The sequence below is a fragment of the Scophthalmus maximus genome, chromosome 6 (genome assembly GCF_022379125.1).
Source record: "Scophthalmus maximus strain ysfricsl-2021 chromosome 6, ASM2237912v1, whole genome shotgun sequence".
NCBI classification, from domain to species: Eukaryota; Metazoa; Chordata; class Actinopteri; order Pleuronectiformes; family Scophthalmidae; genus Scophthalmus; species Scophthalmus maximus.
Genome location: NC_061520.1, coordinates 23,075,972 through 23,096,112, shown reverse-complemented (window position 1 = coordinate 23,096,112; position 20,141 = coordinate 23,075,972). Strand labels below are relative to the sequence as shown.

At 40.9% G+C, this 20,141-nt stretch overlaps 1 protein-coding gene across 1 annotated transcript; it reads left to right on the top strand.

Annotated features, from left to right (window-relative positions):
• Positions 1 to 391: 391 nt before the first annotated feature.
• On the top strand, positions 392 to 20,119 carry si:ch211-236h17.3 (carbohydrate sulfotransferase 11). The gene is made up of 3 exons (XM_035631969.2): positions 392 to 773; positions 12,180 to 12,259; positions 18,622 to 20,119. Exons 1-3 carry the CDS (start codon positions 680 to 682, stop codon positions 19,465 to 19,467), a joined length of 1,020 nt encoding a protein of 339 aa, XP_035487862.1. The 5' UTR covers positions 392 to 679; the 3' UTR covers positions 19,468 to 20,119.
• Positions 20,120 to 20,141: the final 22 nt, after the last annotated feature.

Below are 20,141 nucleotides of genomic sequence, written 5' to 3'. Positions count from 1 at the left end.
GCGGCTGGAGTCAATCCCAGCTGACACTGGGCCAGAGACGGGATACACAGCCCATCACAGGGCCACAACGATTTACTCTCACACGCACACGTCTTCGGAGGAGAACGCACACACGCACACGCACACGCACATACATACATCACATTTTCCCACCCACTGATTCGGACTGGCACTAGCACCGCACGTGTCTGGTTATTCCCTACAGGGCCACGGTGGGGGGGCTTTTATTTTGAAAGGCGGTACCGGAAACATCAAAACTGCTTCGACCGCAGCTCGTTGAGTCGCTCCAAACGTGTGTTTGGGGAGAAAGGGGTTAACGAGTCGACCAAACGAGTCGACCCCCCCCCCCCCCCCCCCCCCCCTCCCCTCTTTACGCAAACACAGCGGCGGCCTGGAGGTCGGACCACGCCGACGGCCCCCGACGCAGCCTCCTCCCCACCGGGCAGAGAGCGGCCAGCCCGCAGCCCGGCTCGTCTCCACTCCGTCCCTCTCGCTCCTCACCGCCGCTGCTGCCAGACTGGACTACGCGGGGATGCACAGGGCGGCGAGCGGCAGCAGCAGGGGTCAGCGGGCCGGCTCGAGGCTGCAGTCCGTGATAGCGCAGACGCCCCGCCGACGCCAGAGCGCGCACAGCCTCTCCCTCGCATGAACGCTTCTCGGTCGCTGCCGCGGACTCAGGATGAGGAAGCCCAAAGCCACTCGGATGGTGTTTGCCTTGTCCCTGGGTTGTTTAATCATGGTCGTATTCTACTTCAACAGCAACCTGAAACCAGGCGAGAAGATCTCTTGTTCATTTTCTTATCTCATTCGAACCCTCCCCCCCTCTTTCGTTGGGGCACAAAAGGTGTTCTTTTCTGTTCTGTCCATTTCTGTTATAGCCTCACGATTCATGAATTGCTCCAGTAATTGTGAAGAAAAGAAGAGCAAGCTCTCTGAACTACACGAAAACATTTTTAAATATTAAATTTGATCACTGTCCCCTGCCAGTAAATACAGGCTTTAAGTATTGAAGAGAATAACATTTTACTAACGATTTTTATATCCCTGAAGATGTTGCAAATTGCAAGAACATACTTAAAAATGAAACACCCACAAGGTATGATATATTGTACCATTATATTATTATATGATCACACATATGTGTTGTTTTGGCCTGTTTGTTTGGTCTCAGGCGTTGCAGCAGACCAGCCGGTTCTCTCCTGTTGAGGTTTGCTCATGTCACATCTACTGTACATGTAATAATCATTGCCAGAGAGCCACACACTGTCATTACTGTGAGGCACAGTGATAATCCAGCGCAGTTGTGTTTGATGAAAAGATGTGCAGTAGACGTGATTCACGGCACAATTGCTTATCCTCACACTGTATCTCCTTCCTCTGGTGCCATCATGTTCATCCCTCTCCACTACCACTCTTTGTGCGCGTGTGCGTGTGTGTGTGTGTGTGTGTGTGTGTGTGTGTGTGTGTGACGATCTCGGCCGAGGAACAGTTTGATTACCAAACTGATTGGCGGCGGCGCTTCCTCGGCTATGTGGAGAAATTGCAGCAGTGCTGGAAGCGGGGTCGGGCCTTCACCGAGATCTGTTTCCACCTCCTCCTGGTCCTTCGCTGCCACATACAATGGCCTCATTCAGACATGCCCGGCTCTATGGCAGGCCAAAAAGCATATATAGCACATACTGTACTGTGAGGAGGGTTTTTTTTAAGAATGAGGAGTCAGTCAGTTCTGGATGTGTGTGATGTGTGACACAGGACAGAGGCTGTTCAGAGTTATTAGGAAATCTATGAAAGGCCGTCAGTATTTCATACTACCTCACTTAGGAAATTTCGTGATACACTGTTGAAGTAAAAGTTTTGGGCTACTGGAAGCATTCAAGGTTAAAGAGAACACCTTCAGTCCCTTGACTGGATGCACACTGTTCATGTCTGCCGTGGTTTGTTTTGTGGTGATGTTTCATTAACAGTAGCTGCTTGTATGAATCCTTACATCTCTTTCTCTTTGTTGATTTTTTTTTGGGGGGGGGCATGACCCCTTTCAACCCTTTTGGCTTCTGGCGTCTCACAAAAAGCAGTGTGTAGTCAGGGTCACATGTCAGATGTTTATGAGTTGTTAACAGTTTCAACAAATAGTGCCTTTTTTTATTCTCTCTAAAATTTTCATGTGGTTTCATAAATTAGAGGAAAGAGTCTGAAACACTGAAAACAGATTTGTGAATGAGATCAACTTCCTCTCTTCTTTCCCATTAATCATCTCACAAATCTCTGATTTATCTTCCTGTGCCTATTCATAAAAATGTACATAGAGTAGTTTTCAAGCTAGCACCTCCTCAAGCTATTATAATCATACCATGTTGCTTTCACACTGATGCTTCAGTATTAATAATCTGATAGTGTAATGCAATATATAATTGCATATCAGTCAGATTTGCTGAACCAGTACTGTTACTGTTGCTGCATTTTAATGTTAGCATATGCTGACATATGGTTACATTAGCCTTTCTTTTCCTCTTCTCTTCTCTTGAACCTTTTTATTATGAAATCATTTGAGCTAATAATGAGAAAATATTTGAAGTTTTCCTCCAGCTGATCCAATCTTGGCCAGAGTGATGCACAATTCGTGCAAAAACCAAAGGTAACGCCCACAGCTCCACATTCTGTGTGCAGTTCAGGGGGCATTATATAATTATTATTATAATTAATATATGATAATGTTGTCACTGTAACTATGATTAATACATTAATGGCATTCTTATAGCAACCCCCTGACCTTCTGCGTCCTCGCTAACCGACTGTGTCATCTATGTATCGGCACTAACAGAGCCATTGCGGATTTTATTTGTCACAACAGTACCTTTGCTGCTATGAAAAGTCTACTTGAACCTAATGACCCATAACTTGTAATTCGCATAACCCAAACCCACCTTTGTGGGCGGTGATGACCTGCTTTTCCCTTTTATTTTACACACTTGGAAGGATCAGATGAACATTGAGGCGACAGCTGGATAGACATTTTGATGTGTTATTGTGGTTATTTTACTCCCGATTATTCCTACAAACCCTATTAAATAGTGTGTGGTTACTGTTGATGTGCTTAATCGTATGTTAGAGAGGGTTAATTTCTGGTGACATGCTCCAAAGAGGAGCAGGATATGTAAAAGTGCAACAATATGCATTTATTAAAGAAGCTTTTTCAGTAATGTATCAGTAAATATTTAACCGTTTTTAGGAGGTACGAGACAACCTCCTGATATTGTGGTGTTGTGTGGCTTGAAGGCACATGGAAGACATCTCATGTTTCAGTCATTAAACCTTCCTGTCAGCTTTAACTGATTCTAAATTGCTTTCAGATATGCAGGCAATCTGTCTTATTTGCATTTAGAACACCTACACCAGCTTACCCAAGCTGGGGACCTTTGCCCCAGCTTGGGTAAAGGTCATATTGTTTTTTCAAAGACTATACAGTGCCATTACAAAGGAATCTACTGTTGTGTCAGTTATAGTGTAAAATTGTCTGGTTTTTCAGTTGTGGTCTTCTATGTGCAGGGTTCACAGAGCTATTTAAATTTAGGATAATTACATATATACCGTGGGGTTACTGTACATGTCGTGCAAACTGCTCTGTCATAGACGCACAAGAGGAAAATGGTATTTTTGCAGACAATCAGATGTTTCCATCCACCACATCACAAGAAGCATGGTTTTTCATAATCTCAGATTTACTCGTCCTCTGTCTACACTGCACTTCAATGAGCCTTTGGGTGGTGAGGTGCTGTGTTGTACCTCATTTGCTTCCCTTGATCACTTTTCTATGGAATAAAAGGATTTTTTCTTATTCTGCTCCAGAATAGTTGACTCATTGAAATGGGTATTTGGTGCAATGTGTGATGTCTTCACTACAAGGACAGCTGTGCTTTCCCCATAAAGTTTACTAAGACACAAGAACTGAAGAGGAAGAAGGCTGCGTTGTACAGCATGGTCTGGAATGTGGTGTGTTGTGTTTTATTGCATTGTGAGGATCTTCTCCCATACGTCCCGCTGGAAATTAAACCCATGAGTGAAAAGTGTGTGTTGCCTGTAAAATTTATGGATGCAGATATGACTTCAAGGACAACATGGAACTTCTGTCTGTGCTTTGGGGCAATTTGTGATAATACCTGTACTGTAGAGGTATCCCCACCTCATGCCTTCCTTGTCTGGGCTTGACTGGAGGCAATGTCATAAAAATGAACTGTTCAGCACTTTATCTTCATTGGAGCACTTGCAGTGTCTGTGTTCTGTGCCTTGAGGGTGGAAAGCGTCAGCTCATCAGCTGAACAGTGGCTGTGCCTAAGAACCTGACATTTATCCTATTTTAAAAAACAGAACAAGCCATCCACAGATAAATAGTTTGAGACCTCATCATATGATACCCTGCACAGTTGCCAGTTGAAATCAGTTTTGCCCCCTCACAGTTGCTTGGCAAAGTCAGTTTCAGTTTGGCTAATTTCAGATCTATACACTGTTTCTACTTGTTCCCGCGTTACATTTGTTAGCCAGCAGTCCTTTCAGCAGGGAAGCTATCAGCTATCGTTTCAAGGCTATGTCATCTCAGTCTATCTCTATGGGCGTGTAGTGACTGAAATGAAAGTGGGGGTTATGAACATATCAAGGGACGCAAATGAGGTACAACACAGCACCTCACCACCCAAAGGCTCATTGAAGTGCAGTGTAGACAGAGGACGAGACTGCAGCATCTCTTATAGTCCTTAAGGAGTTTGGGGTCTTCTGTGCCTAGAACCGTCTCATTGGCCTTGACATGTTGAAAGAAAAATTCCGCTAGTTGTTTTCGCCTCGCTTTTCCTCCTTCGGAATATTAGACATGGGATAAGACATATCACAGATTGTAGATTTTTTAAGCACTTGCAGCAATGTGGCAGACAACCAACTCTCCAGTTAATGATTTTCACATTGGAGAGGAGCAGAGGGCCCAACTTGGGACATCAGCTGACACAACAGCTGCATATGTCAGTGCACTACATGGGGTTTTCCCAAGTGTTTTTATCTTTCACCCTTTGCAGAGTAATATGCATTTCCAACTATCGAAATGCAATCATGCCAGAATTTGCAACTGGATAACAAAATGATATGCCTTACATTCATTTCGTAAACTAATGTGTTATACCACATACGCACATCCTTGTTGCCCTATGTCTCTGAACATCATCAGAAAGATTTATCTTTTCATCATGTGAATGTATTCTCCTCAGTCTCAGTAAAGAGACACTGCACCACCCACATACCTCTGATTTTGCACTAACACCCCTTAGACACACATTTGTGGCCTAAAAGGAGTAGGCTTTCCCCAGTACAGTGTGTCTCTTAGTAAAGCTGCTCTTTGGCAAGGGAAGCCAAGGAGGCAGGGAGGGGGCCCCAGTTTTCCCAGTGGGACCTAAACAGAGCGACGTTTATGGCCTGGATGGGAGGAACACACATCAGCCCCTCTATATTTTGCATTTTCTAAAGCCCCGGTTCTGTAAGAGCAGGAAGGAATGCTGGATGGTTTGGGTCTAGACAGGGTTAAACCAACAGGACCACTGCTTCCTTTGAATAGATCTTAGGTGGGGTTGGTGAATCTCCTCAGTGGAGGAATTTGGGCTAACAGCTGAGGCAGTGTTGCTTGGAATAGCATATATGGTTTAAATCCATAGCTTTAGAAGTTGTGTCTTTGAAGCAATTTCTTTAACTTTTGGTGGCACCTCATTTCTTCTTCATGTGGCAGAAATATACTCTTGTCTTTATTTTGTCCAACTTCTTCACAGTGTAAAATATCAAATATCAATTCTCTGCTTCCCCAATATCCAGCTGTTCAGCTTTAACAATTTGATAAGTTCATTCCCTGACATTTTCATCTGCTTCGTCGTTAAACACCTCGTGAAAATTGTAGATGGTAAATGTCTTAACTTGTTGAGTCATTAAAAGGAGAGTGATGACATATAATGCACTCTTTCAGTGTGCGATCTCAGCTTGTTGCTGAAATGCTCAGTCTACTGGGAATTAGTCAGTTCCTAAATTATTTCGGACATTACTTTTGCTGTCTGGTGTTTCATTTAAGAGGGGGGCAACGATGGCTTTGGGAGTGGTCCTTTAGAAAATAAATCAGCGCACTGTGGCTCCCCTCGCCTTGGCAACTCGAGGCATGAGGACAAAACCTCTCTCTGATGGCCACATCCAGCAGCATCTCTGACTGTTCATTCCGGTGATAAGGAATAATTTGGCTTCTTGACAAAGGTAAATGCGCTTAGTGATTAAGAGGATTATGCATGTGAGAATTAACTATAATTAGCCTACTATGACTGGCTCTTTGTGTATGCAGTCAAAATTGCAGCTGTTGGACAGCAAATGGCCAAGATGTCAGACCAAAGGGTTTGTTAACATAATTGAAATTCATATAATGAATTTGATATATGATTTTAGTTGTATTGAGCTTTCAGAATTTTAAAATACGTATGAGGACTTAGGCCTCATCTTTTCCTCTGTCATGATGCCTTGCATTTCCTGTATTACAATACCCACCTGTTAGCTTAGCTTAATTGTTAACCTCTGGGGCCGTTAGACGCCGACAGTAATAAAATAGAGGAAGCTGTTATAGCTAATTACCTGTGCTGCTCTATTTACTTTTAATTTCTGTCGAAGAAAAAGCTTCAACAAAATAGGATCGTTTAAAGACCCTCACCATTGGGATTTGATGGTGGGAAACATCTTCTCTATAAAGGTGTGAATATTGTCCAGATAGTGGCCTAGAAAAGGTAACAAATTTGCTAGATAGCTCGTGTTGGTTGAGTACTCAAAAACAAAATAAATACTTTAAAAGCGTCCAAGAAACCTTAAAAACGGACTGCAGTTGCATTCTACTTACGTCGCATCGGATAATGAAAAATTGCACTCACCTGTCAAGAGGAAAAAACTTTGTTGTTAACTGTTGGTTAGTTGAAAACTGAAAAGAACTTATATAATATTTAAAAAGGTTAATGTGACTTGTGTTGTTTCATGCACAATACAAACAAAGGCCTGAGAACATAAAGAACATGATAGGACACAAGCATGAGGACAGACCATATGGAGCAGTCTCCTGAGCAATTGCTGACTACTCCATACTTAATTACTCAAGTATGTCTATGAATTTGGCTGCAAAGAGGCAAACTGCTACATGTGGCATGAAGGTGAAGGGGGCCATGGTGAGTCAGAGATCTGCACATGCATGTATCCTTCCTCTCTTTTTAGACATTGCTGTACGCTGACGGCAGGAATGCTGGTTTTAGTGGCATGTGTCTCCATGTTGTAAAAACCTTGCCAGTTTACTGACCATTAACTCATGTAGTCTGGACACAGCCAGATGGAATGTGACAGTGTCCGTGCAGCCATTTAGTCCGCCAGAAAGAATGTGCCTGCGTACAGTCCGGAGGGTTACCACTCATTAAAGATGGCAAGGATGATCATGAAATACAAGGTGATTGAGCTTATACCTCTTTCACACCAAAATGACCGTGTAGACCCGGGTTTTTTAAACGCGAACGGTTGAAATAAAGTTCCCCGTTCTAAACCTCACCGATGATCTGGATTGTGTAAGTTGTTACCACCAACGAGCCAAAGCTAGGCTAAGCGAGCTAGCTACATGCGAGAGGTCTCTTTACTCAGTTAGTCAATAGAGTTTGTCATTTATTGCTTTTTTGCTTCGTTACTATTGCTCAACACACAGTTAGGGAAGAGGACATAAATCTCTGAATGTCACATAACACATGGTCTGAAACAATGCCAAAGACACAAGGGAAAAACAATGTGTTGGCAGAAAATCAAATGGCTGCACTACATGAAAGAGGATCCAAAAGGTATTCAGTTAAAATATGAACTGTCTGACCAAGCAGTTTGTCATGGAAGGGAACACATGTCCAACTGCTTTACCGCTGTTTTAAAGAAACCCTTAACTCACACTGTCTACTGGCTGTACACGTAGCTCATATGTGGAATTGTACCAGACTTTACTGCCAGTCGCAGCAGGCTGCCATCTCATTTCAAAATCCATCTGATACTTAATGCTCTCTATGAAATAGATTTGTAATCCTCAATATTCAGTAGCCTATTTTATATTCTGAATGTTCTAAAGCCTATTTTCACTTGGAAATATGGTTATTTATTATTAGTTATTAAATGGCATTAATCATTCATTTCATAATGCTTGCAATCATATTTCTTTATTATTACAAAAACATCTGTATTGCCTTTTAAGTTTCCATTTGGCCAAATAGTTTTTATGTGATATATGTTATGTGGATTGTTGGTTCTTCAAAATTCATTGATATGCTTTTTTTCATATTGTTACTCAATGTTTTACTTTCATGTTTTATAAGATAATTTAAAAAAGCACGTGACTTTATTTAGGCGTATAGAAAATCTTTTTTGGGAATAATAGATAATATTGCTCATTAAGTAAACTTTCATCTCAGTGTGTAAAATGGTATTAGGACTGAGATCAGGACACAAATTCAGATCAAAACATAGTAATTTTGTGTTTTGGTCCCCCTGTAAAGTTTTCTAAGTGTCAGAATTTAAGGCCTCAGAATTTTTATTCTGGAGCCAGCTTCTCTATGTCACTTTTCCTTTCATATCAGTTGCTCGCAGTACGTGTGATGTGTTTTTGGTGAGCCATCTTTCATATAGGCTACTCAATTATAATACTGAGTATAACCACGCATTCATTACTGTACATATCTCGTTGGCTGTCCCCACCATGAGTGTGTCTGTTGGTTAACAGCTCAAACAGTAAGCTGCTCGGCACCCATGACTGGCCTGATCACACCACAATGAGGGATAAGACACACACAGACATGAATATGGTCGCAGATGTGCTGTCATTCTGTTGGGCCTCTATAGTTTCTGCTTGTGTGTCACTGTATCATTCTCATGACATAATTTGGCATTCTAATTTATGCTGTTGTATTGCATAAAATCCTTTGTATTTGTAAATGCAATTGTACACTGATGAAAAATGTTACTGCAATTGTGCGCCTACAGAGATTTTGGTTTATCAAATGAAGTTACATGTCATACTGAAGATAATGGGATTTTTACATTAGTTTAAATAAACACTCTCCCGAATGACAGTCATTAAACGAGTGAAGTGAGCAGTTGCATAAGGTAATGCTCCATGACTCAGCGTTGAGTTGCATTGCTGAGTCAGACCTTGGAGCTTCAGACCTCTGTTTACAGATGTTTACACCAGTGGTAAATAGCACTTTTTCTCAGAAAGGAAACAGGTTTTATCTTAGTAATGCACCAACCATAATGCACCAAATTCAAAACTGGATATCACGACGGACCCTTTGCCTGTCTGTCAACGCCACATGTTGATCTATGAACCCAGTTGCTGAGCAACGATAGTGTAAAGTTTCATTGACTTGAGGTGCACTGCCACTGTCCAGTAACACAAACAGAACAGAGCAAGAGAAATGCAGATTTCAGGAATTTGAGTCACATTTTAACTATGTCGCAAAAATAGACCTGGAGGAGAGTCTGGCTATTTTCCAAATAAGTTTCTTGTTTCCTTGTTTTGCTTTAATGAAGAGAAATTAAGATACGAACGAAATATTATCAGATGTCCTCTTCTTAAAACAGTTTTTTTTAAACATTATACTGTACATTCTCTGTCCTTTCTTTTGTAGATTCGTTTCAATCTTCAAACTGGGAAAGTTTGTGTCTGCATTGAGACTTGCTCTGGTGTATTTAGAATCATTAATAGCTGCAGATGTTACATTTCTAACAAGTTAGCAGTGTCATCAGTGTCGGTACAAAAAGCGAAGAACTGAAAAAAGTTGAAAAAATGCAGTACTGTAAAGATTTTAGTGTTAGCAAAATAAAAAATATCTAAATAAAAAAACAGCTGGTTTCACAGAGCTTCATGTGTTACAGATCCCCTGTAAGCCACTCTCTCTACAACCCAGTTTGATATGACATTATGCATCTGTGGCGCACGTTGGGATGTGTTGAAGGACGAAAAATTACTCAATATCAGACAAGCAAGAAATAGAAGTAATAACTCGTATTATCTCAAAACACCCATACAACATATTTCCCCATCAAATATGAATGTGCAGCCAGGAGACTGTTTGCTGAGCTTAGCTTAACACCCCAGAGAGTCACTGTTTCTGGCCAGAAAAATCCACAAATTTTAGGATATACACTTTCAGTTTTCTACAGATTAAACGAATAAGATATGAAGGGATATTTAGTGAGCTTTAGAGGTTCCGTTTCCCCCTTTCCAGTCTTTATGCTAAGGCTGTAGCTACATACTGCATGTAGTGGACAGACATGAGAGAGATTTATCCTTTTGCCTAACTTTTCAGTAAAAAGTCTAATTTCAAAAAATGTTCTCAGTAGTCAGTTATATATGGAAGAGAATATGTCTCACCAGACTTTGAATTTTTTTTAGCCTTTTAGGCATTGCTCTTTATAGTTGGTCCCTGAGTACTCGTCTCACTGCAGGCTGCTCATGAAACTCATGCCGTAGCTCATTGTGTACCCCACTCTCTGACTGGCAATGAGGCTGAGCTTGTGTTTCAATAATGTTTTGTTTGTTAGTTATTGATCAAAGAAGTCAGAATCTGTGATTATCTGTCCAACTTTCCCCACAGTGAATGGCTGTGCCGACATTTTTTACACAGATTTTTTTTTACATTGAAAACACAAGTGAAAATCATTCATTGAAATTTTGAAGTATTGAATTCAGATGCAAAAAATTCAGATACATAATTTCAGTGAAAGAAAAATTTGCAGCAGAAATTCAGTGCCATTTAAATTTCAGTCTGGTGAAACAGATTTGCTTCAGAAAAGCATTTAGAAACATTACAGTAACACATTATTTCAAAACTACATACAAACTGAAGCTAATTTTTGTACAGTAGGTTTAAGTTGGAGTTAATTTGTCGCCTCTATCAATTACAAAGAAGCAGTACCTAAAGTTCTCACAGACTCACTGCATTTACCCACATAAAATTCTAGTTTTGTGTAGTGAAACTGTATACTGACCATGCGAAGCTGTGTAATGTGATGCTGCAGTGAAAACTCTTTCATGCAAACAATAGTTCAAGCTTGTACCCAATGTTTCTCAATACACCCAGTCCTTTGGTTTCTCTTTCTGCTTTTCTTGAACCCACAGGGTGTGCCAAAATAAATGTTTTAGATACAGAAAATTGTATGCTGGGGACTGTCAAACCCTTTTTACCCTCTATTACAAGAGCACTGGATCAAATAAAGACGTGGCATATACAAAACACAAAAATTCGCTTTATTATTCCTACCCAACATTTTTTTATTCTTAAGCACACCAAGTTACAACAGTTCTTTATTGTTTTCTGGTGTTAAAAGGGATATACCACCCAGGCACCCAACATCTATGAAAGGTGGATGAAAAATAAGCAAGGGTTGTAGTCAGTATGGATTTGTGTTAGTTTAAATCCAGCCTTGGCTGTGGAGGATTACATTACTAAATTAACTAACACAATTCCATGTCACATTTGTCACAATTAAATTAAAAACATACTGTATGTTCAAAGGACAACTGCTGGACAACACTGAATATATAGGTGAAAAGTTAGTGTTGTAGTTAAAACACAAACTAAATAAGCGTCCATGTTTTCCATTTAATTATGACAAAATTAAAATTGAGTTTTGTATTTTGTTTCACAGTCTTTGTTGGATTTTTTTTTTTAAAGATTATTTTCTTTGGGCTTTTTCCGCCTTTAATGTGAAAGGACAGCTAGGTGAGAAGGGGGAGAAGACATACAGGAAGTCGTCACAGGTCAGATTCGAATCCTGGACCTCTGCTTTGAGGCATAAACCTCAAAGTATATGTGTGCCTGCTCTATCCCCTGAGCCACCCCAGCCACATATTTATGCATTTTAAATCTTCATAAACTGCAACTGTGTTGCAAAAGTAGCAAAACTTACACATCTACTGCTTGTCAATATGCTAATTTTGTCCCAGTCATATTTTTGCTAAAACATGGCTAAAATAACTTTTTAAGTCTCTTTCCGGAAGAAGTCTTTTCTGTCCAAAAAAATATTTTGTGTTAGGCTCCATGGAGTCAGTTTGTACTTGTGGATTTAGTACAGACTTTGTTAACCTTTAACGGTTTGTCTGTCTTCAGCCTCGGAGCCGGTGGGTGAAAGAAGCAGTGGGCAGAAGTCGAGGAGAAGTCCTCTACAGACGCTTTATGATGGTGATCAGGTCAGTCCTCTCTAACTATGATCCTCTCACTCACTGGATATACATTTTGGGTATAAGCCTGCCATTGGGCGCCTAGTTCAGACTGCATTTTCCTACCCTTCCACTTCCTGCCTGTTAGTGTTTTTAAAAATCCCTTTCCTTATGAGAGACAATAACAACCTCAGAGTTGCAACCCACATGCCAAAAACATTTTGAAAAAGATTTTGATCATGGAAGTGCCACAGTTGACATGCTGTGCATCATTTATTGTTTTCTGTGGTGTTTTTGCAGGGCATTTGCCATTTTAATTATAAGGACTGTCTCCCCACATGCATGTACCAAAAACACAAGTTCAACCTTATTAATGCATTTTTGGGGGGCAAAATTTGTACATACTTTTGACTGCATGTGAGCTCTGATTGATAGATTCAGACAAATGTAATTGACAATTTATGATCCACATTCTTTTCTTGTTCCTGGCACTGAAGCCCAGTATGCTGGTACAGTGCAGGAAAAGGCCAAAACAATAACTGGCAGGCGGTATTAACCCGAAGCAGGCATGGCCAAATGTTTAATGAAATGAAAATTAAGTAAAGTAGGGGTCTGATTTTGAGATACAATAAGAGAAGATTTCCGAGAAAAGTCTATTTAAGAGTGGCATGAGACTGGATAATAAAGGTTTTGCCACTGAGAAGACATTCTGTTAGAAGAAAAGACAATATGGGAATGACAATAAAAGGCCAAGCTTTTTCCCAAAAACATCATGTTGAGGTATAACATAGATGGAGATGGAGCTATTTGAGTAAACTTGAATTTCCAAGTTAAAAATTGTTTACTGTTGACATACAGTCCAGGATGCATGCTTCAAAAAACCCCACCGTGATGGCTGAAATAGGGACATCTTAAGTTCTTAAAAATTAAGTAACTTGCTGGAAACCAGTCAAAATATGGTCCATTTTCAAAACGCATGCCTGTCTTAAGTAACCTAATATACAGTAGCATATATAAACAGGTGACATATGAAAGGGAAAACAAACGTCTGTTTAAGGTTTTGGGCCGCCATGTGCTGCCAGCACAGCTTCAGTGAGCGTGAGCATTGATTCTACAAGTCACTGAACTCTACTAGAGGGAATGAACGCCCAAATGTGTGGCGCAGTTTTCAGACTTTGAGGTCTGTGCCTATTCAATTTCAACCTGTAAAAGACTGTTCCAGATGCAAACGGTTAAGGTTCAATGTCACCAGCAGGTAAAGGTTCAATTGTCACCAGCTGGACAAAACCAGCTGAAGGTTGTATTGAACCGCTGGACGGGTATCATCATTGACTGGGTTCGATTTTTTCTCCTGCGGTGCACTCTGTGTCTTGGTGTCAGCGAGCATATCGGAGAGCATTCAACATGAACAGATACATCCAGTGAGTACGCTGAAGATATAACATCACGCATCATGTGCAGTCTGGCGACGGCGCACGTACACGGTTGGTGGGGCTCCGTGCTTGCTGCGCTTGTTGCACTTTTTATCGGATTAACTCATTTCTCCACGCATCTCAAATATCGGTTGATCAAGCTTTCAACACCGAGGCAATCATCGCGGCTATTTGGCAAAAAACAACTCCAAAGCCAGAGACAGCACACAAACAAAAAATGCCACCTGAGTCTCTACTTGCTGTTCATCGGCGCTACAGCTGCATTTTTTGCCTCTATAGTTGGATCCTTAATACCCAGAACCCGACCAAAGTCTGTAAGAAATGTTCAAACACTAAGCTCTGTCCCCAACAAACTTCATCTGTATAACTTGGATATGGGCAACTCACCATTTAACTCACCATGATAATAATGATAATAATAATTGTAAAGGTGGAGATCGTGTAGATGTTGACGCTGAGGTATATGCAGCCAAACACATTTTTACATAATATATATGTTAAGGTCCAAATTCAACTTCGATGAAGGCAAACCATTACATATTCATAATATTTTGTAATTTGATAGTTATGTAGTTAGTTATATACAGGCCTATATTTAATGCACAGTTTTTTTCCAACTTCAGTCTTCCACATGGCCGTTTTGGTTATGCCCTCTTTTTTTAGAGGCAGAGGATTTTCCCAAGAGAACTGGCAGTTACAAATAGTGTGGCCTCAGTAAGTCCACAGAATACTTAATCATCCTCTTTTAACATGTCTCCTACTATTCGCTGCATAATCCTCCTTTAAATGCATAGAAGGGCACAAACTCACAGATGCTCAGCTCTAGTCTGCGGTATCTGCTTGGTAAATACAACACATGCGTTTGGGGCAAAACGTGTTGCATGCCTTTTTCAGGTCCAAAACCTGGGTTATCTGCGTAAAACCAAGTACATCTGGCCCTCATTCTTGTTTTATTTTATTTATTTCTTTTACTCAGCCAAATTGTGTGAGTATGATATGCTCAGCCCCCGGGTTTAAACCTGTGTAGGAGTAAGCAGAAGAATGGAGGAGGAATAAATGCATGGATTTCAGCCATCAACATCTGTTTTGCACCATCCCTCATGAAGTTATCTCAGTTGATCTGCAAGGAAAGTAACTAAGTGGCTGACACACAAATCACTCTTGACCGATGTCTCTGTCCCTGGGATATTTATCTTGTCAAGTACATTGTCTTTGCTCTATCCAGCAGAAGGAAGAAAAAAAGCCATCTTTGTTAAATTACACTAGTGACATTTATTGAGGAGGATTCATGGGTTTGAAGTTCAGACCATTAACAGCTCAGCAACTTTAGTGCTGCATATAATGACAAAATGTGAGAAATCAAGATTGCTGAACTTTTTGACATGTATTTTAAATGTATAGTCTACATACAGTATGAGGCAGTACATAAATCATATATCTGCTTACTCCTGTGGTAACATGAGTAGTCGTTGTCAAGTGAGGGCACATTAGAAGATGGATGAACAAGCGTACTCAGTAGCAGACAGCAGCAACCAGGGTAATTTCCGTGAAGGTCTGTATCTCTTTGAATATGCCACTACTAAATGTTGCATATAAAAATGAAAACCAGAAATCCTGTTAGATCTGTGTGGAGCTAAGTGAATAATTGTGTTATGATGTGACTTGAGTAGCACCTCGTGTTGGAAAGTTGTCCTGTATGGAGCTGAACGTTATTCTTCCCTGGCAGGAAATGCAATAGTACGAGATATGTATGGAGCCTCACAGAAATCTGACCACATGCAGCATTTTAATTTCAGTGTTGTCACGACTTTCTTTACCCAGACGCTGGGTTTATTTGCATTTGCATTTCTCACTTTAATAAAGACAACCATAGTGTCACTGCTTCAAATATTTGGATTTAGAATGTCAAGTCCCCGCTTTGTAAAATGTAATGCTGAATAGACATTTAACTGAATATGACTTCTAGAGGGGGAACTTTTGGCAGTTGAAGGTGGTTTTCTCTAATGGACACGTGAATGCGACTCTAAATAAACTGTTCATCTCTATTCAAATCCATAAAGCTTTTTTAATGTTCATGTGAATCTTAAAGCTGTCGGTGGAGGCAAAATTCTGTGAAAGCAGCTGTTCCAACAGATGTTTCCAGTTAAATCTCTTTGTGAGGAGAAGGAAAGTGTACATGCCAGATAACAAAGCAGCTCCAGAAGACACCATTGACTTTTAATTGCTTGTGAGATTTTTTTTCTGTTCCAATGCACTAAAATACTTCCCCAACAGGAGGAAGCTGCTCGGCCCTCAGGATGTGAACAGAATAGGATTTATGCGAGGATGATTTCTTTATTTATGTTTGTTAACACTGTAAATGAATACTTAATCTGCACGTCTAAGTGATGGAAGTTGAGGATACTGACTTCCAGTCAGACAAAATAGACCCAGGCTCCATTGACCATTTAAGACTTTAAATTATTATAGCATAATGATATTGGTCGGCCTCTTAAAGATTACCAATACCAGCCGATGTTCCCAGAAGCCCAACATGTTTTGTTAGTTCGTCACTCTAGAAGACAGAAAAATGGAAAAAAATATACATACTTTCATAAATGCTGTCAATTCTATTCCATTCAGATACATGTAAACTAATATTCATTTGAATTTAATTTGAGTTTCCTTTCTTCGCTTGTTTGGGGCAGCTGAACAAGCTATGAATGTACTACTGACATATCACCACATTATAGTCTGATCTGATGAAAATCAAAATCTTCAATCATCTTCCTTTTGCATTAGTTGTTAAACTCCTGAGGGAAATGTCTGGCTCTTATTGCTGCTAAATGTGTTCACCAGCTAACCTTTCTACTGTTTTGTGTTAGGCAGGTAATGGTCCTTAGGTTTGTTAAGGCCGCCTGGCCCTCGAAACGGTGTCGATGAGAGCCATGAGAATCAATGAATCCAAACAGTACATCTGTGGGCCATGGAACCTAAACAATGAGCTGAAAGATGCTAAAACGTGCTGTAGAACTGAGGAGGATTGCAGAGTCGGCAGAAAATTCCCTGGGGTTTTGTCCCTACGATTGGCCCCTTTCACATTTCATTTCATTCCTTGATACATGAATAATGATTAGTGCACGTTGAAACATTTCTAAAACCAGGGAGATTTTAAATAGACCTTAAAAGTGATGTTGAAAACAGACATTTCCAACTGCTCTAATTCTCTACAAAAGTGACGGAAAGTGACACCAATAGTGTAGCCATTGGGTTAAAACCAAGATTTATGAATTTGGTTACTTTGTGAAGCTTGGCTTAAATATAGTAAACCGTATGGACAATTTGCATATGTACCCAGCACACTTGAGAGGACTTTGGTATTCTCTTTGAAAAACGTGTTTGTCGTGTGGTGCAATTCCCGCTGGCTATTTTAATATCCGGCAGAAAACTGTACAAAATCATGCTCACATGAAGAGATTAAAGTTGGAAGTGGAAAGATGGTGTTGTGTATATATACAGTACAGACATTTTGGCTTAGACAAGGTGTTGGGTGTTGGCTTTTACTCTCTATGGTCAGTCTGTATCCTTGATGTTCCAGTGTCTGCTAGTAAACCTAGAGAGCCACACATAGTGTCAGGCTCTGACTAAAACTGAGAGGATTAGGGCTCCGACCACTGCAGTGGTTAAATGAAAGAAGTAAATAAGGCGTTTGTGCCGTGAGGAGTCCAAGTTGAACCGGCTGACCCGTGATTTTATTAAGTCTGAATGCAGGCGGCAGGGAATGGACTGTGACCTCCAGAGGAGAAGTATCTGAGAGTATATTTTATCACACTCAGAGAACTTGTAGATGTGGTTTTTTTTAATCATCTGCTCCAGTTGGCTAACTTATGTTTTACATTCTTGTTTCTGATAGAAAAGTTGCTATCCCCGGCAGATGTTCTTGTCCTAATGGCGTTACCGAGGACTGGGTGCTCACTGGCTACGCTTTGTCGACCCAAGGCTGGGCTTATGTTGGTTCAGTGGAGCTGTGAATGTCACCGGTCTCTTCTGCATTGCCATCATCTCGACTATTTGGCCGTCAGAAAAAAATTGCCTTTGGATTTTTTGGCATTAAACTTTCCTCCTTGACATGAAAGGAAGTATCTTTGTTTGGCTGGAAGTTGGAAGCATCAAGTCACTCTCTGCATTATGAGGGTAAAGAACACTGATCTCAGATCTGCTGTTTTGATATAGTGTGCTCAGTTTTTAACCAACCGATGTGAGCTTTCCAACTATTAGAACAACTGTGTGTTTCAAAAGAGCTGCGACAAAAGTCCACAGGGAGGCCACTTAGGCCTGATGGGCGGCTGAGCACACTGGCAGAGACCACGGCTTTCAAGGGTTAACAGGGTTAATTTCGTACAAATGAAATGAGCTTTCCTTCTATGACAAATGCCAGAAGTGAAACTATAGCTGTGTATTACTTATAGTGCACGGTTGTCCCACCGGTTGTTGCAGCGAATGTATAATTCTAGTTTATTACAATTATGGTCATTGTTGGCCTGTCAGTTACAATAATATTGTACTCTTGCATTCATCAAGGTGCTGGATTTCAGCAGTTAATGCTGAGATCCAGCACCATGGGGATGTTGCTAAAATGATCTCAAACTAGGGAAGAAACCTAGTCTGATGTGCAGGTAGTTCTATTTAATGCCAGAAAATTGTAAAAAAAAAAAACAACAACAAAAAAAAAAAACAACAACTCAAAACCCACCCATTGCAGTTTCCCATGGTTCAGATGTCTGTTTTTATCTGACCAAGTCCTAAAGATGTTCAAGTTACAACAATATAAAACTATTATATCTAACATGAATAATTGGCAACACTAACCTAGAATTATCTTTTGGGCTACTATTTCAGGTTTTTATTTTTTATTATAGATATTATTATTATTATATTAATTCCTTCCCTATTTAATTTCTCTTTTCCTTCTCCCTGCAGATTGAATCAGCGGTACAAGGGATCCATCATGGCCGACGGGAGCTCTTAGAGGAAGCCTGCCACTCTTACACCCGCAAACGTAGAGTCCTCATCCCAGAGGACCTGAAGCACGTCATTGTGGATGACCAGCACGGCTTGCTGTACTGCTACGTGCCCAAAGTGGCCTGCACCAACTGGAAGCGGGTGCTAATGGTTCTGACAGGCGTCGCCGGGTCCCACAGAGATCCCCTGGCTATCCCTGCCAATGAGGCCCACGTAGCAGGAAACCTCCGTACCTTGTCGGAGTACTCAACCTCCCAGATTAACCAGCGCCTGCGCAACTACCTGAAGTTCATCTTCGTGCGGGAGCCCTTTGAGCGGCTGGTGTCTGCCTATCGCAACAAATTCACACGGAGCTACAACACAGCCTTTCATAAACGCTATGGCACAAAGATAGTGCGGCGCCACAGGCCGGACCCACAGCCGGAGGCTCTGGAGCAAGGAAATGATGTCTCCTTCGAGGAGTTTGTGTATTATCTCGTGGACCCTGCCACCCAGCGAGAGGAGCCCTTCAATGAGCACTGGGAGCGGGTGCACTCGCTGTGCCACCCCTGCCTCATCCACTATGACGTGGTGGGGAAATACGAGACGCTGGAGCAGGACTCCCGCTATGTGCTGCAGCTGGCCGGGGTGGAAGACCAAGTCAGCTTCCCTGCCTCCTCCAAGAGCACCAGGACTACAGGGGACATGGCGGCCCAGTTCTTCCAGAACATCAACCCTTTTTACCAGAAGAAACTGTATAACCTCTATCGTATGGACTTCCTGCTCTTCAACTATTCCATACCAGCCTACCTCAAGTTTAGATGAGGCTTGGGACATTACTCATCCACAGATTCCACTTGAAATTGTGGAGCCTGGAAAAGTACATTTTGTTGTTGAGACATTTCCTTGTCTGTAGGCCTTATAACTGACACTGCGAATACTTTTTCAACAGAGAAAAGTGCCATAAAAACAACAGCTTATCTTTTACAGATAGAGCATCAGCTAAAGAACATATGTGCCAACAGAGGAGCCAAGTAGTAGAGGACCTTTCATCACAAGATGAGCGTTTCTGCCTCATGAAGGCAAATTTTACCATAAAGTGATTACGTGGATGTCGGTTGGTGTCTCTGAATGTGTAAAAGGCCATTCACACTTGGTAACATTTCATTTTGCTTGTTGTCTGCTGTTTGAAATGTGTAATCTGCACAACAAACGTATAATATACACAAGGTGCAGTTGCATAATTAAAGTATAAGAATCACATTTGGACAGTGAATGTCTCCAAACGTGCGTGCCTTTAATTGTGGGCCTTTTTGACCCCAGCAGACAATGACAACTACTGTAACTGTGACTTTTTTCTTTTTTGTGTCTGTGATACTGTCTTTTATTTATTGTTATTTCTGTCTCTACAAAGTCAGTCAAACCAAAATAGACATAGTACCCTCATGATTTTCAAATAAATGCATTTTGGCAAGAAGTTGTTTATTGCTTTGAATATT

Bases quoted from the DNA above. Each gene is read 5' to 3' on its own strand.
- si:ch211-236h17.3 (XM_035631969.2), top strand. From the start codon at position 680: ATGAGGAAGCCCAAAGCCACTCGGATGGTGTTTGCCTTGTCCCTGGGT. The intron at 774-12,179 runs GCGAGAAGATCT...GTCTGTCTTCAG, and splicing joins CAACAGCAACCTGAAACCAG to CCTCGGAGCCGGTGGGTGAA. The intron at 12,260-18,621 runs GTCAGTCCTCTC...TTCTCCCTGCAG, and splicing joins CGCTTTATGATGGTGATCAG to ATTGAATCAGCGGTACAAGG.